The sequence below is a fragment of the Notamacropus eugenii genome, chromosome 2, assembly GCF_028372415.1.
Source record: "Notamacropus eugenii isolate mMacEug1 chromosome 2, mMacEug1.pri_v2, whole genome shotgun sequence".
Lineage (NCBI taxonomy): Eukaryota > Metazoa > Chordata > Mammalia > Diprotodontia > Macropodidae > Notamacropus > Notamacropus eugenii.
The window spans coordinates 294,035,428-294,056,263 of record NC_092873.1 but is presented as its reverse complement, the minus strand read 5'-3'; the positions used below and the strand labels follow the sequence as shown (position 1 = coordinate 294,056,263).

The 20,836-nt window shown below is 36.6% G+C and overlaps 1 protein-coding gene across 5 annotated transcripts in view; it reads left to right on the top strand.

Annotated features, from left to right (window-relative positions):
- Positions 1-20,836, top strand: part of CSDE1 (cold shock domain containing E1) — a 54,636-nt gene that overhangs the window by 28,133 nt on the left and 5,667 nt on the right. For 3 of the 5 annotated variants that reach the window (XM_072644435.1, XM_072644434.1, XM_072644432.1), the window contains 14 exons: positions 1,814-2,012; positions 2,564-2,673; positions 3,047-3,139; positions 3,717-3,814; positions 4,713-4,794; positions 5,636-5,764; positions 5,860-5,985; positions 6,875-7,087; positions 11,979-12,119; positions 12,236-12,400; positions 16,071-16,178; positions 17,244-17,419; positions 17,692-17,804; positions 18,852-18,971. In XM_072644435.1, the coding sequence (XP_072500536.1) occupies positions 1,814-2,012; positions 2,564-2,673; positions 3,047-3,139; positions 3,717-3,814; positions 4,713-4,794; positions 5,636-5,764; positions 5,860-5,985; positions 6,875-7,087; positions 11,979-12,119; positions 12,236-12,400; positions 16,071-16,178; positions 17,244-17,419; positions 17,692-17,804; positions 18,852-18,971 (1,873 nt within the window). The remainder of the gene's footprint in view (positions 1-1,813; positions 2,013-2,563; positions 2,674-3,046; positions 3,140-3,716; positions 3,815-4,712; positions 4,795-5,635; positions 5,765-5,859; positions 5,986-6,874; positions 7,088-11,978; positions 12,120-12,235; positions 12,401-16,070; positions 16,179-17,243; positions 17,420-17,691; positions 17,805-18,851; positions 18,972-20,836) is intronic. The other 2 variants (XM_072644436.1, XM_072644433.1) reach the window with 1 other exon arrangement.

Below are 20,836 nucleotides of genomic sequence, written 5' to 3'. Positions count from 1 at the left end.
AGCTGTCTCAGTTTAGTCTGTGTGTGTAGCATGGATTTTTAGGGCCATTGAATGTTTGTATGGATATCTTCAAACTCACTTTCTAACTACCTAAGCTTTGTGCACTAAAATTGAATTTTCAATTTATTGAACTAGAACTCAACCTTCAGTTTTACTTTTGTTACTTTCCAGTGCCTTTTTTTTTTTAATTAAAGAGTTTAGTCTTGTGTCACAGTTCTCCCTGAATCCTTCAGGGGAGAAAGGAGAAAAACAGCTTAGCATCTAATGGCTATGATAGTTATCATTTCTTCATTCTACACAGTGCTTGACTTTTCTTGTTTATATGAGTTTATTATATCCAAATTGAAACTATTTCTAAATAGAAGCTTTACTCCCTCCTCCCATCAATTAGTAACTTGTTTTTTTTCTAACATCAAAATCACTTCCCAGTATTATATTTCTTCTTCCAAGTTGTCCCTTGTAACAGGAAAAGAAATAAATAAATGAAACCATATGTGATAGTAGATGCAACATTCTATACCTACCCAAAGAAGGGACCAAGACAAGGGAGATATAATTCCCTTTTTTCCTGGGATCAATATCATTCCATTTAATCTGGGTTTGAATCCTTATTTTTTCATTAATAGTGCTTCGGTTTTCATATCTGTCAAGTCTGACTTACGAAAGAATTCAAGACTTTTTTGTTTTAATTGGTAGAAACATTCAACTGGCTTATCTTTTGCTTTAGATTTTTAAATTTCTAAAAAACTAATTCTGCCTTTTGAACAAATGAAACATTTTTTTGATTAACAGATTTTTAAATACTTTGAAATTATCTTGTAGGACTTCACATGTAGAACATTGCATTTGAGGCCTTAAGCAGATTCCTTAAATTGCTTATTTTTCTGGTGTTTGTAGTAAAAAGTGACAGGAAAATAAAAACCTTCCAGGCTTTTTCTGAAACAGATAACACAAGTATTTGAAAATGTATCTTTTGAAATACATATGTATTATGAAATTTTCTTTAAAAGGTTTTTCCTAGGAACAATATACTTTTGTGATTTTTCTAAATAGTCTGATAATACTGAGAAGGTTGTAGGATTAATACTGAGAAGGTTGTAGCATTAAGAAAGGAAGTCTTTTGTTTAGATATGTTAGTTTTCTTTTTTTCTTACAAAGCATGCTTTTCTTCAATTTTCTGTTTTGAAATAAGTCTTTTGTACAAGATTCAGTCCATTCTTCACTAATTTCATTACTTACCCCTAAGTTGCATGTCTTACTAGCCTTTAGTAAAATTGCCATTATTAATAAACTTTGAAATCAGAATTTATATTGGTCATTTCCAAAATTCTATGTGAATATTGTTGATGGGCATGAACAAAAAGCAACTCATGGAAACAACAGTAGTTTGAGCTGTCATTTCTTGCATCGAAACTTGACAGCTCTGTTAGCTATTTCAGTAACTTAATATTAAGATCCTTTTACAAAACATCAATTAGAATTTTCTTTTAGATGTTGTGAACTATAGAAATCTTGTGGAGAACCATGAAAATCTACATTTAATAAAAATACAAGCAGTTTCTGAAATGAGATTAAAACTTAATCACCAGCAACACATTAGTGGCTAATACTACTAAAATCAGTGCTTTTCTTACTTTTTGGTATAACTGGCATTTCAGTTAAATGAAAGCCAATACATTTTAGTCAAGTTCAATAATTGTTTCCTTGCTTTGTTTATGATTCTTAATGATACGTTCATCTAAATTGAATGTACAGTCTAGATCGAGAAATATGCCAGGTTAGTTGTACTGAATTATTTTTCTCTTTGGAACAGATGAGCTTTGATCCAAACCTTCTCCACAACAATGGACACAACGGGTACCCCAACGGTACTTCGGCAGCACTGCGTGAAACTGGGGTTATTGAAAAACTGCTGACCTCTTATGGATTTATTCAGTGTTCAGAACGTCAAGCTAGACTTTTCTTCCACTGTTCACAGTACAATGGCAACCTGCAGGAGCTAAAAGTAGGAGGTAATCTATCAACTCTTACAAACATTCTATCCACAATACTTACAGTTTCTATTTTTCTAAGCACTTGTTGGTATAGGAGTTAGAGGAGTTTCTAGATTCTTGGTTTGATGGATCTGTTTATAACTATAAGAAGGCAACAATATTCATAGTAGGTGGTTGAGACTGGATTTACTTGGGAGATATAGTAACATTTCTCTCCTAATAGTTATTTCCCCAATAGTTATAAAGTGAAAACTGCTTTTTAAAAAGGTATTGCTAGAAAGAATATTTTAAGTGATTTGTGTGAAATAAGTATCAAACTCATGTCTCTTGTTCATCCATCGTGCCTGCATGTTTCCTAAAAAATGACTCACAAATTAAGCCCTTTTGGCTCATCTCAGGGTTAAGGAAAAAACTGCCTTTACAAAATAATTGCCCTTGAGAAAAGTCAAAAGGGTATATGCCATGAGGCATCTTTATTCCCTCTGAGATTATCAGAAAATTGCATTTAGCTGAGACTTTTGTGCCAAAAGTAAGCAAACTTGAAGAAAACAATCTTCTGTTATTTGTAGATGATGTTGAATTTGAAGTATCATCTGACCGGCGGACTGGAAAACCTATTGCTGTTAAATTGGTGAAGATTAAACCAGAAATCCAACCAGAAGAAAGAATTAATGGACAAGTTAGTGGCTTGATTCTATATGTGTTGTGTGTGTGTGTGTGTTTCCTTCTTAATGGAAAAGGGAAAGACCCGACCCCACCCCACCCCCCACTTTTGTATGCAAGAGAGCTGTATAACTATTGAAAACATTGGTGTTTCTTGACCTCTTGGCCAAAAAACAAAACAAAATCAACCAATCTCATTAAGGCTCAGTTTGGGTTTTTGCTTAACCCTCAAACTGTAAGCTTGAAACTTTGCAGCATAACATCCTCTTGTGGATCATATTAAGATGCATCCCTGCATATAGTGTAGAGGCAATTAAGATTCCGTTTGTGTTGCACAGTGCTGCTCCTGAAATGATTAGCAATGGAATTTTTTTTTTTTTGACTGGTAGGTTGTGTGCGCTGTTCCTCACAACTTAGAGAGTAAATCTCCAGCTGCCCCGGGTCAGAGTCCAACAGGGAGTGTATGCTACGAACGTAATGGGGTAATCTTGTGTATTTTTCTTAAACTTTTGCTTGATCCACCAATATGATCTATAAGCATATTTTTTAAATTCAAAGTAGAAAAATTTAAGCTGCAGTTGTTCAAATTAGTTTTAAATTTTGTTTCTGAAAGGTTTCAAGTGCGATAATCAGAAATAAACCAAATTTCCAGGTCTCTTAATTTGCCCAAATGTTCCCTTCCAAAAATCTTATGAAATACTTCCTAATCAAAATTTTTTTGTTGTTGTATCATAATTCATGTTAGCCACTAACTCCAGTAATAGTATGTCTGTCTCACATAAATTTTTTCCTTTTTTAACTACATTTATTTTCTGGGCAAATGCTTCCAAATGTGTTTAAACTTTTTGAAGTTTGACTGCTGCTCAGCTTTAGATTCAAGAAAGCCTTTGACACCCTGGAGACAAATGTGTTTTTATGTGAAGAAAGCGCTTTGCTTTTTTTGGTCATCATACCTAAAGAAACTTGGCTTAAAAGCCCGTGTCTTAAGTGTTTAAGAAAGTCAATATACAGCGCATCTGTAGCACACAAATATGGTCATACAAGTGTGTTCATTCACAGGAAGTGTTTTATCTGACTTACACCCCTGAAGACGTGGAAGGGAATGCTCAGCTGGAAACCGGAGATAAGATAAATTTTATAATTGACACAAATAAACAGTAAGTTCCTCTTGAATATTTTCCCATTAAGTAATGCTTTATTAAATTCTTCTACATCAAAGAAAATTTCTAAAATTTAAAGTGTCTTGAAATTTTAACTTATGGCTCTAGCATAGTCTCTTAAGTTGTCCTTTACAGACCTTTAAGCTTATAAAGTAAAACAAGTTATTTCCAGAGTGCCTCAAGTGATGCTGCCTTGTTGGAAAATAATGTTTCTTATTTGACCTATTTTATCACATCTGGTCCAGGCTTAAGAAAATTCTGGAAGAGATATCAGCCCTGTCTTCATTTTCCATAAGTGTCTGACAACCCCACCAACACAAGGGGTTGTCAGGTGGAGAGAGAACAATAAAATTCATTATAATATTGATAAAGCCAGTTTCTACTTCCTGTTCTATAAAATAAACAAATCAGACCCATTCCTGGAGCCATCCCTTCCAAACTTTAACTCCTTACTTAGTTTTTCTTGTAATCAAATAGTGATTGGATAGATAGTATTTTTAGGACTTTATTAATCTTACCTATTACTTTTTAAAAATGTATTTGTCCTTCTAATTCAGATCTTAACCTTTTGAATAAAGCAGCTAAGAGGGACGTATTTTAAAGAGATGTTTGCAAAATATGAAAATCATGTTTAGCAGTTCTGTTGATCATGTGGCTTGTACCTGCCCAGTATTTAAAGCTTAGGAATTTGAAGTAGTTTCTTCTTAGTTGCAGTGATACATATTGGGTTAGCTGTTAAAAGCTTTGTGGTTATTTTGACATGTCAACCCCTTTGAGACCTCAAGAGATTTTATTTTACATTGTTCCTCTTATTTCATGCCATTGTCAGATTATAGGTAATGCTGTGTTTTAGCGCCTCCTTTACTATTTTCCCCCCCACCTACTTCCTCTCTAGTACTGGTGCTGTAAGTGCTCGTAATATTATGCTGTTGAAAAAGAAGCCAACTCGCTGTCAAGGAGTAGTTTGTGCCATGAAGGTAAGTATAATAGAGAACTCGAGAAAACTGTTTTGGTCTTGAAATTTACTTTTCTTTGTTTTTCTTTTTTTTGCTAATATACTTCCTTTACTCTTCCCCAATTGTAAATCTGTTTTTTATTATTATTTTAAAAGTTTAATACAAAAAAGAATCACATTTTTGTTCAGAGTTTGAAGGGGCTCTTAAAAGTCCATCCAATCCAACCCCTTTGTTACACAACTGAACAGACTAAAACCTAAGAGGGGTTGTGATTGACCCAGAGTCACATAGCTAGTTACTAGCATAACCACAATTAGAACTCAAGTATTCTAATTTCCTTCTTCAGTTCTCCTCAGTTACATAATAAAAACATACTGCCTATGAGCCTATGTTAAGTTCTTGAGTCCTTGGATAGATTTCAGAGAATGTGTGAAATTGATTTAAACCTGTCACTACTAAATCTAAATGCAGCATTTCCTTCCATTAAAAATTTCTTTTGGTGGGAAAGGGATGTATCTGAGATCCATAAATCTCACCAGAGTACCAGAGCAGCAGGTCCATGATGCAAAACAGGTTAGGAACCTCCATCTTGCATGTTTAACTTGAATCCTGTCTAGCAAAAGCAAAATTGAAAAGGAGATAAGTGCTGACTAGGTGCTACTTTCTTGGAAAATGAGCCTTTCCAAAGTTGACTGTACATTTGATTGGTAGCACTTAGGTCAGACTTTATGCCAAAATGCATAGTGGTATTTTTATGGAAAGGCTTGTTCTTTTAAATCAACAATACAACATTCTAAAGAATTGAGTTTCTTTGTAAGTAATATTATTTTGTTAGCACTAACGATTATGTGTTTCATTTTAGGAAGCATTTGGCTTTATTGAAAGGGGTGATGTTGTAAAGGAGATATTCTTTCACTATAGTGAATTTAAGGGTGACCTAGAAGCCTTACAGCCTGGAGATGACGTGGAATTCACAATCAAAGACAGAAATGTAAGATACTCCATTTAAATTCCAGTCTCTTGATAGTAGTTCTCATTGATTCTTAGAAAATGTTTACTTTATGGGCTTTTCTTTTCCAATTCTAGGGTAAAGAAGTTGCAACAGATGTTAGACTACTGCCTCAAGGAACAGTTATTTTTGAAGATATCAGCATTGAACATTTTGATGGAACCGTAACCAAAGTTATTCCAAAAGTACCTAATAAAAACCAGGTGAACAGTTTTTTTCATTTAATAGGCATTGCTGTTTTTGTTTTTTGTTTTTCGTTTTTTTGCTCTACCTGTTGATGTCCAACATTTCAAGTTCAGTAAAATGGTGATTGAAAGTCTACTGCTATGCCTGTACAGTCTTACTACTACCCTCTGAAAGTTTGCAGGAAATAATATTGTTGAATCAAATTTAGCACTATACCAATAATTTTCTGGCCCTTTCAGAAGAGCCATTTAAACTATTTTAACCAATTTAATTTGGTCAAAAAGGAGGAATTAGATGCTAACTTAAGAATTATTTGGATTTTTCCTCCCTAAAGTTGGGTAATAACAAGAAAGATGGAAAAATACTAGTAATAATGTTACTATTCATATAGTGCTTGAATGTTTGTGTGGTGGAGTAATGTTTGTGTACATATACATACACATTTGTGTGCCTCACCACAGCCCCATGAATTATTTTTCATATTTAACACATTAGGAAACAGTCCCTGAGAGGTCCTGATTTGCTGGTAGTTACATAATTAGTAATTATCTGAAAGATTCAAATCCAGTTCTTTCTGGCTCTTTTCTAGCCCTCTTCTATTCCATGCTTCTAAAACATGATCACAGAACTCTTGCTTTGGAAAAATGGTTTGGTTTAATTAACGTACTTTTCCGGGTCGTATTACTTATTTAGGAAGTAGAGGACAGAAGCCCAATTAAAATTACTTGAGGAAAATGCTTAGGTATCTGGTAAAGTTTTGTGATTGTGTTGTGGTTACAGACCAGAAACAGGTAAAATAACGTGGCAGTTTGTTAGAGATTCTTTTGTTCTGCATCACTGTTTTAGTTTGACTTTGAAGTAGAAAGGTGAAGAGAATCTGCAATTTAAAATATTTTTCCTCATCAGAATGATCCATTGCCTGGACGCATCAAAGTAGATTTTGTGATTCCTAAAGAACTTCCTTTTGGAGACAAAGATACAAAATCCAAGGTGACTCTGCTGGAAGGTGACCATGTTAGGTTTAACATTTCAACAGACCGACGTGACAAATTAGAACGAGCAACCAACATAGAAGTTCTCACCAATACGTTTCAATGCACTAATGAAACCAGAGAAATGGCAAGTTTTTTTTTATTCTTAAATTTTAAAGTACTTTCTACTTAATTTGAAAATGATGCCAACAAGACTAGTTGTCAAGACAATTCTTGGAAATTTGTGGTGACATTAAGATTTTGTGTGGAAAATTACTTTTTAATTTGAAGCATCTTGCAAATACAGTAGAACTAAAGTTTGAGGTTAATACAAGTTCCTTCTAGTTTTTAAATTTTTTTCATTCCAGTGCTGGTTCTTGGATACAGGATTAATAACTTGCTTCCCAACCTGTTACAATGAAGTTTAATAAAGTAAATAATGGACTTAAGTTACAGATCTTTGTTCAGATGTGACTTAACATCTGAATTCCTGTAGTAATATCTGAATTCCTATAATAGTTATTATAAAGTTATTGTACTATGGTAATTATTTGATGAACCCAGGTACCATTTTCTCTGAAATGTGTTTTTATAAGAAATGTAACTTGTCCCAAAATTTTGTTCTTTTTAATTCATCGGGGATTTGGTCATATTGCAGAAATTTTTAAGGAGGTAGTGGGAACTAGACCTGATTTCTTTGATAAAGGGAATTTATGAGAAAATTTCAAGACCAAAGCAAATGTTGATCTGCTTTATTACCTTATTGTTTTAGTTTTCTAGGACCCTGAGGGGTTAAGTGACTGACCAGGGTTAGAGATGGTTGAACCCAAGTCTTCCTGAGTCCAAGGTCACCAACTCTTTATCCACTAGATATTTCACTGAAAAAATTGAGCCCTCTTCACAAAGAGCTCCCTCTTCTCCCCTATTCCTTATCTTAGACCACTCAGATGATTTCTACCACTATTTCCTTCTTCATTCATTTCACATGAAGAGGCTTCTTTCCTCTCTGGCAAACCCCTCTTCATGCACAAGTGATCCTGTCCTATCCTGTCCCCTGTAATAGATTGCCCCTATCATCCCTGCATTAGCAATAATCTTTAGTCTCTCCCTGTCTGTTGGCTGTTTCCCTCCTGTCTATAAACATGCCCACGTCTCTCCGATTCTCAAAAAAGCCTTCCCTTGGCCCAATCATCCCTGCTAGCTATCATCCTATATCTCTCCTCCTTTTTATGGTTGATGTCCTTGAGAAAGCCATCAAATTAAGTGTGTATACCTCCTTTCCTTTCAGTTTCTTCTTAATTTATGACTTTCAGTCCTCATTCTCTTTGACCTCTCTGCAGTCTTTGACACTGTTGAATCATCCTCTTCTCCTTGAGAGTCTCTTCTCCTGGGATTTCATGACACTGCTCCATCCTAGTCCTCCTATTTGTCTGGCTTGTGCTCAGTTTCTTTTGCAGAATCTTCATCCAGTTCATGCTCATTAATCACGATTAATCATTAATCATCAAGGTTCTGTCCTGGACCCTCTTCTCTTTTCCCTCTATACTGTTTTGCTTGGTGATTTCATTAGCTCCCATGGATTTAGTTATCATCTCTATGCTGAATATTCTCAGACCTATTTATCCAGCCCTAACCTCTCACTTGATGTTGGGTTTCATATCTCCATCTGTTGGATATCTCAAACTGGATATCCTGTGGACATCTTGAAATTAGTACTTCCCAAACTGAATTCATTCTCTTTCCCCTCAAACCCTTTCCTCTTCTGAGGATATCCTTCTGGTCTACAGCCTCCCCACCTCCTTGATACTTTCTTCCTTCTAGATTTTTGTGCTACTTCCCTCTCTTGGATCTGCTCCCTTTCTGACCACTCCTTCTGTCCCCCTTGCCTCCTCCTTGTTACCCTGCTAACAATGAGGTCCTCCTGTGATCTGTCGTGGGCCCTCTCCCTCTGTACTATTTCACTTGATCTCATGAGCTTATAGTTTCAAGTACCATCTCTATGCAGATGACCCTATGATCTGCTTCCAGTCCTAGCTTCTCTGCTGACCTCCATTCTTCCATCTTGGCTTTTTAGACTCAATATGCCCGGAATTAGGCTTATCGTCTCTACCCTCAAAATTTTCCTCCCTTCCAATCTTCTCTCTATTACTACTGTCAAGGATGTCACCACCCTCCCAGTCACTCAGGCTTGCAACCTTGATGTCATCCTCATCACCTCACTTTCATCCCTTCCCTCCCCACACCACCCCATGTCCAATCAATAATCAAGTCCTGTTTGTTTACAAACTTTACAAAATCTCTTCATGTATATCTCCTTCTCTGCTTTGATTTGGCTGCCTCTCTAAGGCAGGCCTTCATCACCTCTTGCCTGAATTATTGAAATAGCTGCTGGCATGTCTTCCTTTCCCCACTCCAGTTAAATTCCAGTGGCACCCTGTTACCTCCAGTATAAAATCTAAAATCTTTCATTTGACTTTATCTTACTCTCCTCCATATACTCGGGTAACCCTGACCTCCTTGCTGTTCAAGCACATGATGCTCATCTCCCTCCTTGAGCATTTTCAAAGGCATTCTTCAAGTCTCAGCTAAAGTCTTCAGAAAGCCTTTCCTAGTTCTTAACTTTAGGACTTTCCTTCTAAGATTACCCCCAATTTGTCCTATCTGTAGCTTATTTATACATATTTGTTTGCCTGTGGTCCTCCCCCACTAGCCTGTGAGCTTCTTGAGAGCAGGGACTGTTTTTGCCTTTCTTTGTATCTTCAACACTTAGCCCAGTGTGTGACACATAATAGGAGCTTAATAAATGCCAAGCTGACTGAGTGTTACTACACTACTTCTACATAATACATTTTTTGAGTGTGTGTAAAGGAAAAGAACAGGATTATAACTAGAGTACTGTAAGTATAATGACGATAGAAACTTAGATCTTTCCCTGTAGATATTAGGCTTTTAAAACTGTTAAGATACGTGCAAATGTTAGTTACATGTAACTAGCATATATGATATATAATTGCCAAAGAGGTGACATTTTAAAGGGGGAAAAAAACCTGTGAAGAAGATGTTGGGCTTTCACTATTGAAAGAGTTGGGAATGTGTGTATATACTGTTTTAAATTTTTCACTATTGCATTGTTGATCAATTTAAGTTTATATCTGATTCTACAGAATTCCTATGTAACAGAATACTTCTTCGTCATTAAGTAAATTACTTTTTATATAGCATTTGATTTTCCAAAATACTTTACATTCCTTAATTTATTTGAGCCCTTTGACAATCTCAAGAATTACAGAAGATATTCTCATCTTATTGTCATGAAAATAGGCTGACAGTAGTTAAATGATGTAGGCCTGAACACACAACTAGTAACAGAAGTTGGCTTTGAACTGGAGCTTTTTCTGACTCCAAGGTCCAACACTCTTTCTATTACATCTAATGCTGCCTCCTTAAGCCTCCTACATTGTCACCCATTCTTTACTCTGCTTTCTGATGCAGAGTTGGCCCTTCTCTCCAACGATACCAACCTCTTTCCCCCCAATTATCCCTTTTAGCCCATTCTTTCCTGTCTCTTCTGGCAGGTAGGATGCCCTCACCATCACTCCCTCCACCCCCAATTTTAAATCTCTTCCTACCTACTGGCTTATTCATTTTTTATAACAATGACATCCAGGTCTCCATCATTCATAAACCCTGATTGGGCCTTATCATCCCTTTAATATTATCCTTTATCTTTGCTGTTTATAAATAAACTCCTGAAAACACTTATTACCTACATTTCTTATTTCTCAGTCCATTGTAATTTGGTTTCCTTACATCAGTCTTAACTGAAATTATTCCTGACAAAATTATTAATGATATCTTAATTGCCAACATGATGATCTCATTTTTCTTGACCTCAGCCGCTTTTGTGGAACTACCTCTCCTGAACGACGACTCCACTCTGCGTTTTTGTGATAGTTATTCTGCCTTGGTTCTCTTTAAGTCTGACCCCCTAAAAAGTCTTTTTTCTGACTTAACCATGTGAACGCTAACTGGCTGTATCCTCACCGGTCTATTCTGAACTCTTTTTTCATATCTACATTCTCTTGAGAGAAGTTCCCATGGGTTCAGGTCTGTGTTTTCAGGCCTACCCTCTCCAGAACTTTGAGGATCATGTCACTAGTTGCCTATTAGGCAGTAAAAATTAGGTGCCCTATAGATATCTGAAACTCTACATGTTCAAGATAAAGTTCTTTCTCTTTTCCCCCTCCCCCAACACCATGGAAAAAAGCCCAAACCATTTATCTTCTTCTGAACGTCTTCATTTCTCTTGAGGGCACCCCAGTTTATAATATTGGTTTCATCCTTGACTCTTCACTCTCCTTCATTATCCACTACATGTCAAATCAGTTTCCAAGTTTACCTTCATATCTTCCAAATAACTTCTCCTCCTCTGTACTCACACAGCTACCATCCTAGTGAAGATCTGCATCACCTGAACTATTTCAAATAGCTTCCTAATTGATCTTCTTGCCTCAATTTTCTCCCAACTCCAGTCTGTCTTTAACAGCTACTGATATAATATATTCCTAAAGGTCTATCCACACTACTCTATTGATTCTTTAGTACAGCTAAGATCAAATACAAAACTTCTCTGAGAAGTCTTTGGAAACCCTTCATAAGATCCCCCTAGGCTACCTTTCTTAAGCTTATTATATGTTATTCTTCAGTTCAGCTAAACTCGTATTCTTGCTGTTTCCTGTTTTGTAATGATCCCTATGCCTGACATGTACTTCCTCATTGTAGCTTCTTAAAATATTTCATTTCCTTCAGAGTTCAGCTTCAATGCCACCTCCTATATGAGGCCTTTCCTGATTCTTCCCTCTGCTGTTAGTCCCTCCTTCCCAAAATTACCTTGTATTTTGTTTATATTTTTTGTGCTTATGTCTTCTGACAAAAATAAGACAGTAACTTTATTTTGTCTGTCACCTGGTACAGAGTAGAAATTAAATGCTTGTTGATTGAATCACCTCCTGGCACTGACTTGTGTGTTTGTGTTCTAGGGTGTGATTGCTGCCATGAGAGATGGTTTTGGGTTTATCAAGTGTGTGGATCGTGATGCCCGCATGTTCTTTCACTTCAGTGAAATTTTGGATGGGAACCAGCTCCATATTTCAGACGAAGTAGAGTTTACTGTGGTTCCTGTGAGTAATATAGGGTTTTTTATTTTTTTGAGAAAAGTATGAGGGTTTTTTTAACCTGCCTTTTTAAAAAAGTTATTTAAATAAAATGAACCCAAAAAAACTTTCTTGTTTTGTAGGATATGCTGTCTGCCCAAAGAAATCATGCTATTCGGATTAAAAAGCTTCCTAAGGGCACAGTTTCGTTCCACACCCATTCAGATCACCGCTTTGTTGGCACTGTAGAGAAAGAAGCCACTTTTGCCAATCCCAAAACCACTAGTCCAAATAAAGGCAAAGAAAAGGTAACTGTCCACTTTTGGACAGAATGTTCTTATAAATATAAAGAAAGCATGCACATTTTTCAAAATAAAGTCATATTAAGTAAAACAACAGAAGTACAGTGTGATGCTGTATAATATTGAATTGTTAATTATTCTTAATATTTTTCACAGTCCGTTACTAATTTTTTTAAAGTGGGTTTTGAAATTTCAGGTTTTGGAAGTGATATAGATCTGATTAGTTCTTAGGTGACAAAATTAAGTAATTGTCAGGGAAAATATTTTAAGTGGTTGTAATAGAAACTTTAAATTCAGAAATAAATTCTAATCTTTTGTACTTTCTCTTTATCACTGTTCTGGGTACTGTGTTTAAATTCTCAAACATTAGCATTTAATTTTAGCATGTTAATCAAGAGATAATTTAATGAGTGATTCTTATAAGTTGTAAACTTCTCTAAGTACTATAGAAAAGCTCTTGAAGTTTCTGAATTGTTTGTTATTTGGGAGAAACAAGATTGAGTATTTTATTACACATTCATTGTATATTGTCATGTTATGCATTATGTATATTATTATAAGTATATTTTATTATAAATATTTTCAAAATTACAGGACAGAGTATGATTGCTTCCTTGCTTAGATTGCCTCAGCAAGATTGTTGAATAAATGAGTGGTGCAAACAATAATTGCTGTCATTCAGAGGAGAGATCACCAAGGGTTGCCTTACCTTTCTTCTGTCAGCGTACTGAGCTGTATAAATTTTACTTATTCATAAAAGTCATATTTTAGCACTGCCTTGTGGCCTTAAATATTAACCTTGGAACTTTTCAGTGTGACAGCAGAGCACCAGCTCTTAACATAATCTGCCTAGCTATAAAGGCTTTCAGTATAGGCTGCTGTCCAAGCACCATCCTAGCTAAGTAGGGAAAAGCTTTTCAATTCAGTTCTGAGTCGTAAGTGATGAATGTGGTGCTCTCTTGAACACCTTCTTCCTTGGAAGAAATAGAACAGATGGAAATGGAGAGAGAGAATGCTAAAAATCATGCAGTTTTTAAGTTATCTTCAAATAGTAATCTACTGGTAACCTGAAAACCAGACTTTGCTAAAATATTAATTAAATTGGTACACCATTCAAGGAAATCAACCATATTGACATTCTTAATCTACATGACATAAATAGTACTGCATAGGTTCTCTTCAGGCAAATAAAAGAAATAGTGAAATTTGCTTGACATCTTTGATTTTAATACTTTAGTTGAACATAAGCAAACATCATAGAAATATGTGGCTAATATCTTTTGCAGAGGATGAAGGAATTAAAGAAATTTTGATAGGAACCTGACAGGGTCTTAGAAGCTATGTAAGTCCGCATGTGTCTTGTTATAACACTTCCCTCAGCTCAAGAGTTGACTTAGGAAAGGACTGTGAAAAATGTGTTGGAAAAAAGGTTTCGGTATTTGGAGTAAATGAACAACCAAAGGCTTGTGAATTATTCACATACTTCCCACCTGTATGTTATGAATATTTCCTTTAGGAAGCTCCTATAAAGTTTTTGATATCAGACCCAGTTATCCCATATTATCCCCAAAACATTTACAGGTGAAACTGGAAGGTTTTACCAGCATTTCTACATCGACCATAGAACTCCTTCTCCTGGGTTATCAGTAGGAGTGCTGTGCCTATGCCTGACATGAACCAGACCTCAAATTAGGGATATGTGGTCCCCCAAGGGTTTTGCCAGTATTATGAGGGCATCCTACACACTCTTCAGATGGACACAAGATTTTATTGAAAAAGAGACTTGACAGATTTTTTGCACAAGACATTGAGACCTGGACCACTACAGAGGCACCTCCTCCTTAGGGAAAGTCACTGCCCAACTCACTACCCAAGGGAAAAAGAAGGGATCATCCATTATTTCTTAGGCTGGCAATGCAGATAGAGGAAGAGCTGGCCCAGAATTTAAGCAGAGCTTCATTACATTTAGGAAATTATTTAGCACAGTGATCCCACACCATTCTCCTGGTAATACTGTATGCCTGTCAATCCTGGAATACTATTATCTCAGAAGAATCAAAACTGGAAGTGTCCAAAGAGCATGAAAAGATGATTGATGGAGATAATAATTTTACATGTTAGTATACTACTATATGTTACATATATACTACATACTACTTGCAGAATCACAGAATGAAAGAATCTCAGTGTTGAAATACCAGTGATCATTTAGTCTAATCCATCCCTAAACCAGAATCTTTTCTACCATGTGATGCTATTGACTGATTTATCTTGTAATCTATTAAAACTTCCAAATCTTTTTGAAATGAATTGTCCTCTAATCATGCTTCCCTCTTATTGTATTGATAATGTTGATTTGGGCCGCCTCTACTATAAGACTTTGCATTTAGCCCTATTAAATTCCATCTTAAATGATTTGTTCCCATGTTTGTAGATTGTCAGGCTCTTTTAAGGTTTTGATTATCGACTAGTATGTGTCATCTCAGTTTTGTACCATCAGCAGATTCAATAAGCATGTTACCTGTGTTTTTATCCAAGTCACTGATATAAATATTAAACAACACAGGGACATATGCACATTTCTGGGTACTCCCCTGGAGACCTTCCAAGTTGATATTCAGCCAGTTCTAAGTAATGCTTATCTTTATCTTTTCCATGAAAATTACAGGAGAGATTTTATTAAATACTTCATTAAAATATAGATAAGCTATAACAATAACATTCCCCTATTTCCCCAGTTAGGAACCTTATAAAAATAAGGAAGGAGGGAAGGTTTGTCTGGCATGACATGTTATTAATAGCTTTTTTTATCATTGCGTTTTTCTGGAGATTCACTAATCATCCCTTAAATGATATGTTCTGTAATTTTACCAGTGTCTTCCAGAGCTATGAATAGTATATATGGATATGAGAACTAGCATAATATGCATTATCAAGGACATGTATTTACAGAGAAGGAAATAGGCCAATCACATAGCAAGAATGAGGGATAGGAGATAACCTAAATGTTACATTGATATCAATAAAAATACTTAAAAGAACTCAAAGCTTTCAGTTCTTTGATAGATCCTTTATGGAGCTTCTGTGAAAGCACATGAACTATAATTGCATAGGATGAGAAGGCATGAATGGGTTGCCATTTGTATTGGTTGGGTGCCATATTTATTTGGCTGATAAGGATCTATAATGTGTTAACTTGTATATTTCGTCATCTGTGTTTTAAGCTATTAAAAAGTATATTTCACAGTGCCTACCCACAATGCCCAGTAAGTGTTGTAAATGTGTAGTCTCAAATATTTTGTGGGAAAAATATAACTTGAACTAGACCTTGAAGAATGCTAATCATTAGGTAAAGAGAAAAATGGGAAGGGCTTTCCAGTTTTGGGGTGGAGGTAGGGGTGACATTGTGAGCATGTTCGATCTTAAAAATTTTCTTCCTGAATAGCAAAGTGTGAGGTAGAATATCCTGCTGCTGAAAAAACCTCATTAGAATTGATTTAGTGTACTAAGCCTGTTTCTAGACAAGATCTGTCCTACCCAGATGGATGCCATCTCTCTTCAAAAGGACCACTTGGAGAGAAATCTGGACCCAGACTAATCATTTTCCTATAACCTGTCAGTAGTTTTGCCCCCCATTGGTACCTTGCAAACCTTACCATAGCACTTTTTGTTTTAGGAGGCTGAAGATGGAATTATTGTGTATGATGACTGTGGGGTGAAACTGACCATTGCATATCAAGCCAAGGACCTGGAAGGCTCCACTCCTCCTCAGATAGGAGATAAGGCAAATACATCTTTACTTTTTTAAGGGATGAAGTCAGTACCAAGAATATTTTTAAAATCATGTCTTGTTACTCATGAACATTACAAAAGTGAAATGGTTTCCTTTTTTGTAGTCCCAAGTTTTCGTTTGGCTTTGTTGTAAAATATATATTTCCTAGACTTCTAACAAAAAGCTGATGAATGATGCCATCTTATAAAATACATAAGTGAGTGTGGTTGGTCTGGGCACTTCCTTGAATGGAGGTTCCAACAGGAACTCATCAGTTAGAGATGGGGGCTGCAGGGGTAGAGGTATCCCTCTCTGAATGTGAAGGCAGCTGGGGTTAGAGTGCTGGCTATTAGAAGTAAGCAGGGGGGCAGAGATTGATTTCAAAGTCAGTGGAAAAATTTCATTCAAGACAAGATAAACTGGTTTTATTCCAATCAAGTAATGTAAGAGACCAGTTTAGCTTCAAAATACGGGGCTGAGCCAGGTGCTGTGAGAGAGCTACACCTATAGCTTCTTGACCATAAGCTTCCCTGTCTCTGGAATGGCCATCTGCCTGACATGCACAGGTGCTATTTGGTTGGCTTGTTGCTACTTTCACAAACTACGCTACTGAAAGTCTGTATTCTTAAAGATACAGTAGAATAAGCTTCTAAGTTGAAAGTTGTGCTTAGAGATCCCTTGGAACTCTTAGTCTCTAGGAATAAATAGCAGAATACTTTGAAATCTTAACTGCTGTTAAAGGCATGTACAAGAAGTAACAGATCTAAGGGATCCTTTGGTCCTCAGAGGCACAAAGACTTTGGATGATGCCTCTGGAGAAGCATACATCATGAAATTGATGTGCTTGGTCAGAGGCCTTAATAAAGAGAAGGGAAATCATGTTGAAAGACAAAACTAAAGCATTATGCTTTTAAGAGAAACAGGAGTGTTAGTTGTGACGGAAATTTTCCTTGACAACAAAGTGACTGAAGAGTGAACACAACCTTGAGGACATGCCAGAAGATCTCATTTTGTATTGAGGGCAGTTGAGTGTGTCAAAAATAGTTCATGTTTCACGAAAATACTTGTTTTTTACAGGTTGAATTTAGTGTAAGTGAAACAAAGAGGACTGGTCAGCAGACAGCAACTTGTGTCCGACTTTTAGGTCGTAACTCCAATGCCAAGAGGCTCTTGGGTTATGTGGCAACCCTGAAGGATAATTTTGGATTTATTGAAACAGCCAATCATGATAAGGAAATCTTTTTCCATTACAGGTAAATAATTCCTTTCATCATGCTTAAAAGAGGCCTTAGAGATTATTTAATTCTCCATGTCTGATTCTTTGCCTTGGAATAAGAATCACATTTTTATTATCAAATACTTCGTTAATTTAAGGACTACATCAGCATCAGCAGCATAGCGGTCCTATTGAGTTCGATGCTAGCTTGGATAGTTCTGGAGAGGTGCTACAGTTAGACCGATGTCTCCTCCAATGAAGGGTGTTTGTGGTCGAAACCAATTCAGAATGTCATTTCCTTCCCAACAGTGAGTTCTCTGGTGATGTCGATAGCCTGGAACTGGGGGACATGGTCGAATACAGCTTGTCAAAAGGCAAAGGCAACAAAGTCAGTGCGGAAAAGGTGAACAAAACACACTCAGGTAATGATTGTGCGATGTTGCACAGCTACTGGTTTGAGTATATTCAGAAGGCAAATAAGCGCTCTGTTGTTTCTGGTTTTAGGTCATTTGAAGGTCATTTTCACTTTTTTAAAACAATCCCAGACCACCTTATTGAGAAAATTACAGCTTTAGTTCCATGATAACTTTAGTTCTGTGATACTCCTTAGTGACCCAGGCAGTGACTGTTCTCTGGAACACACTCACTCTTGGTTTCCCTTTTCACGTAAGCCTTTTTAACAGTTCATGTGCAGCGCAAAATTATTCCCCTACTAAAGGCTTTTGCTTTAACTTGTGTTCCTTGATAAAATATACAAATTAATACCTTTGTAGAGGGCAGAGAATTCTGTACTTTAAAAATATGCGCTTCACAGGCAGACCTGCGATTCCATCAAGAAGGGAAAGTCCTTCTGTCAGGGCAGATCTGTAACTCTTGCATTTCAGCTACCCATCTGTGATTCGGTCATACAAATGCCTGGGGCATTGACTGCTAAAATGCCTTCCTTAGCATTAGTCTCCTATCTTGTATAGACCAGAAACAAACTTTGAAGCAAGATCTTTCCCACTCCAGCGCTCTGCTACAACACGGAGATGCTTCCATGTGCATTCATAAAAAGTAACCTTGTCTTATTACCTGCTGCCCCTAATTTCTTTGTCTCTTGACAAAATCTGTTGTAATGATAGTCTTAAAGGGAAATGCCAAACACTATTTTTTTATTCTAATTTTCTTTAATGAGTAAAAGCTATACTTGGAATGCTTTCTGGGTACCTTATTCTTATGCAAAAACAATAACACTGTTAATGTTTATTCTACACTACAGTCAGATTAATTTATCCATTAATTGAATTAGTTCTTTATGAAGACTTTTGATACTGTCTGAATTTTGAAGCAATTAAGATTAAAACTTTCTGCTTCAGAACTTCCCTTTCCCAAAGAAAACTCACTGCCCTTGGTTGATGTTTGTGCCCATGTTTATTAACTCCACTTACTGGGAGTTTTCTGGTCTGATAGGACTGTTTGTTTTGTAGTTAATGGCACGACTGAGGAAGCTGATCCAACCATCTACTCGGGTAAAGTCATCCGCCCCCTGAGGAGTGTGGATCCAACCCAGACTGAATACCAAGGCATGATTGAGATCGTGGAGGAGGGTAAGGACTTCCCTGCCAGCATCCTTCACATGAGTGGTTGGAGGCTTTAAAATATTGGCAAATGTGTATTTGTTGCAGCTATCTCGGATTTCTTCATTAGCTGAACTGAAGAGAATAAGGAACTTGCTGCCTTGCTTAATCTTTTTACCTGTCTGAAATGGAAGCTCAGAACAGATTTGGACCTCGGTTATCTTTAATACAATTTATTGATCCCTTATACCTGTCATTTCACTAGAGACCAAGGAACACAAGCAGAAATAATTCTGCCTGGTTAGACCCCTGCTCTCTCCCTGGAGGAAGATGGGGCTATTATTTGGTATCCTCACTTCTCTATGATCTTGGCTGACTGTTTTTCCTATTTCTCAGAATTCATCTTCTTTTAGTCACCTTTCTCTTTGACACTCTGTATACTTTCTTGGTTCTGCTTACACACTCTGCTTCACTTCATACATATCTTCCCATAATTCCCTTACTACATAGTAATGTTCCATCACATTCATAGGGGACTTTTTGTCTATTCCTCATTTGGTGGGTGGACATCCACCTTGTTTGCGTGAATGTTTTGATAAATATTGCCTCTTTATTCTATCTTCTACTTAATTCCTCAGTCAAAGGTTACAGACAATTCAGTCACTTTTGTTACATAGTTACTTTATAAATTGAAATGTAAAACCATTGACCCCCCTTCACAACTCCACCAACAGTGCATTAGTGTGCCTGTCTTCCTATAGCCCCTCTGGTCTCAATTGTTCCTGCCTTTTTGCATAAAGTGAGGTGAGAGCTTGGAGCTATTTTGTGTTTCTTACTATTAGCGACTTGGAGCATGGTTTCATGTTATTTATAGTTTGCAAATCTTGAAAAATGCTTGTTTATATACTTTGACTACTTGCCTGTTGGTGTGGCATATTGTTTTATTTTTATTTTTTATTTCTCTTAATCCTTGTTTGGTTAAGAATTCTCCCTTTAAAAGTTATTTCAAGTTAATGCTACATTAAATAAGTGGCATTGGTTCAAATTCTTGATTTATGCATATTGTCATTAGAAGCACTTCACATAGTTTTATTTTTATAATTATGCCATATTTTCATGGTTTTTCTCATATCTTTAAATAGCTTCATTGTTGACCGTCTTTATTGATGGCACATACTTTGATATGTTATGACAGAACTAAAGATCCTTGATTCTTCATCTCAGCATCCTTGTCCTCTCACCTGACCCAGAGCTGAGGATCCCTGGCATTCTCTCCAGTTCACCTTAGTTTTCTTCCATCCAGATCCATTCATGCCATATGACATGTCCCTTCAGCACTACAGGCCTCTGCTCCCAAATGCCCACCCTGTAGCCTGGCCTTGATTCTTCTGTGTGCAGAAGAACCTGAAGCAACAGGACCTCTAAAGTGAGGCAGTGGTTTATAAGTTAACCTTATACACATGGGAGGTTGGGCATGTGAGTTACAGGAGACAATATCGAAAAAGACTGAGGGATGTAGAATCTTGAAGGATAAAGGAGTCGGGAAGATTGGGGGAAGATTGCCAAGGAAACTGAGCCAACTTCAAATACTGTAACTTCTCACAATGAATGACCCTGTACACATGTCCTTTTCCCTCTTGAAGTTTTAAAGAATAAAATGACTGCATACTGGTAGGGGAGAGAGCAAGGGCTGTTGGATGTCTTAAGGGGGCAGCCGAAGATGAACTGAGCATATGTAACCGGTGGACTAGTGCTACCAAATAGTCTCCCTTTTTTTTCTCACTTGATATCGTCTCCTCCCTCCCTCCATCACCCCCAATAAACAAGCGCATACACATGTGTCTATTTAGGTTCTTTCTAGTCTTGTTTTTCCATCAAGACAGGATTATGTTGGA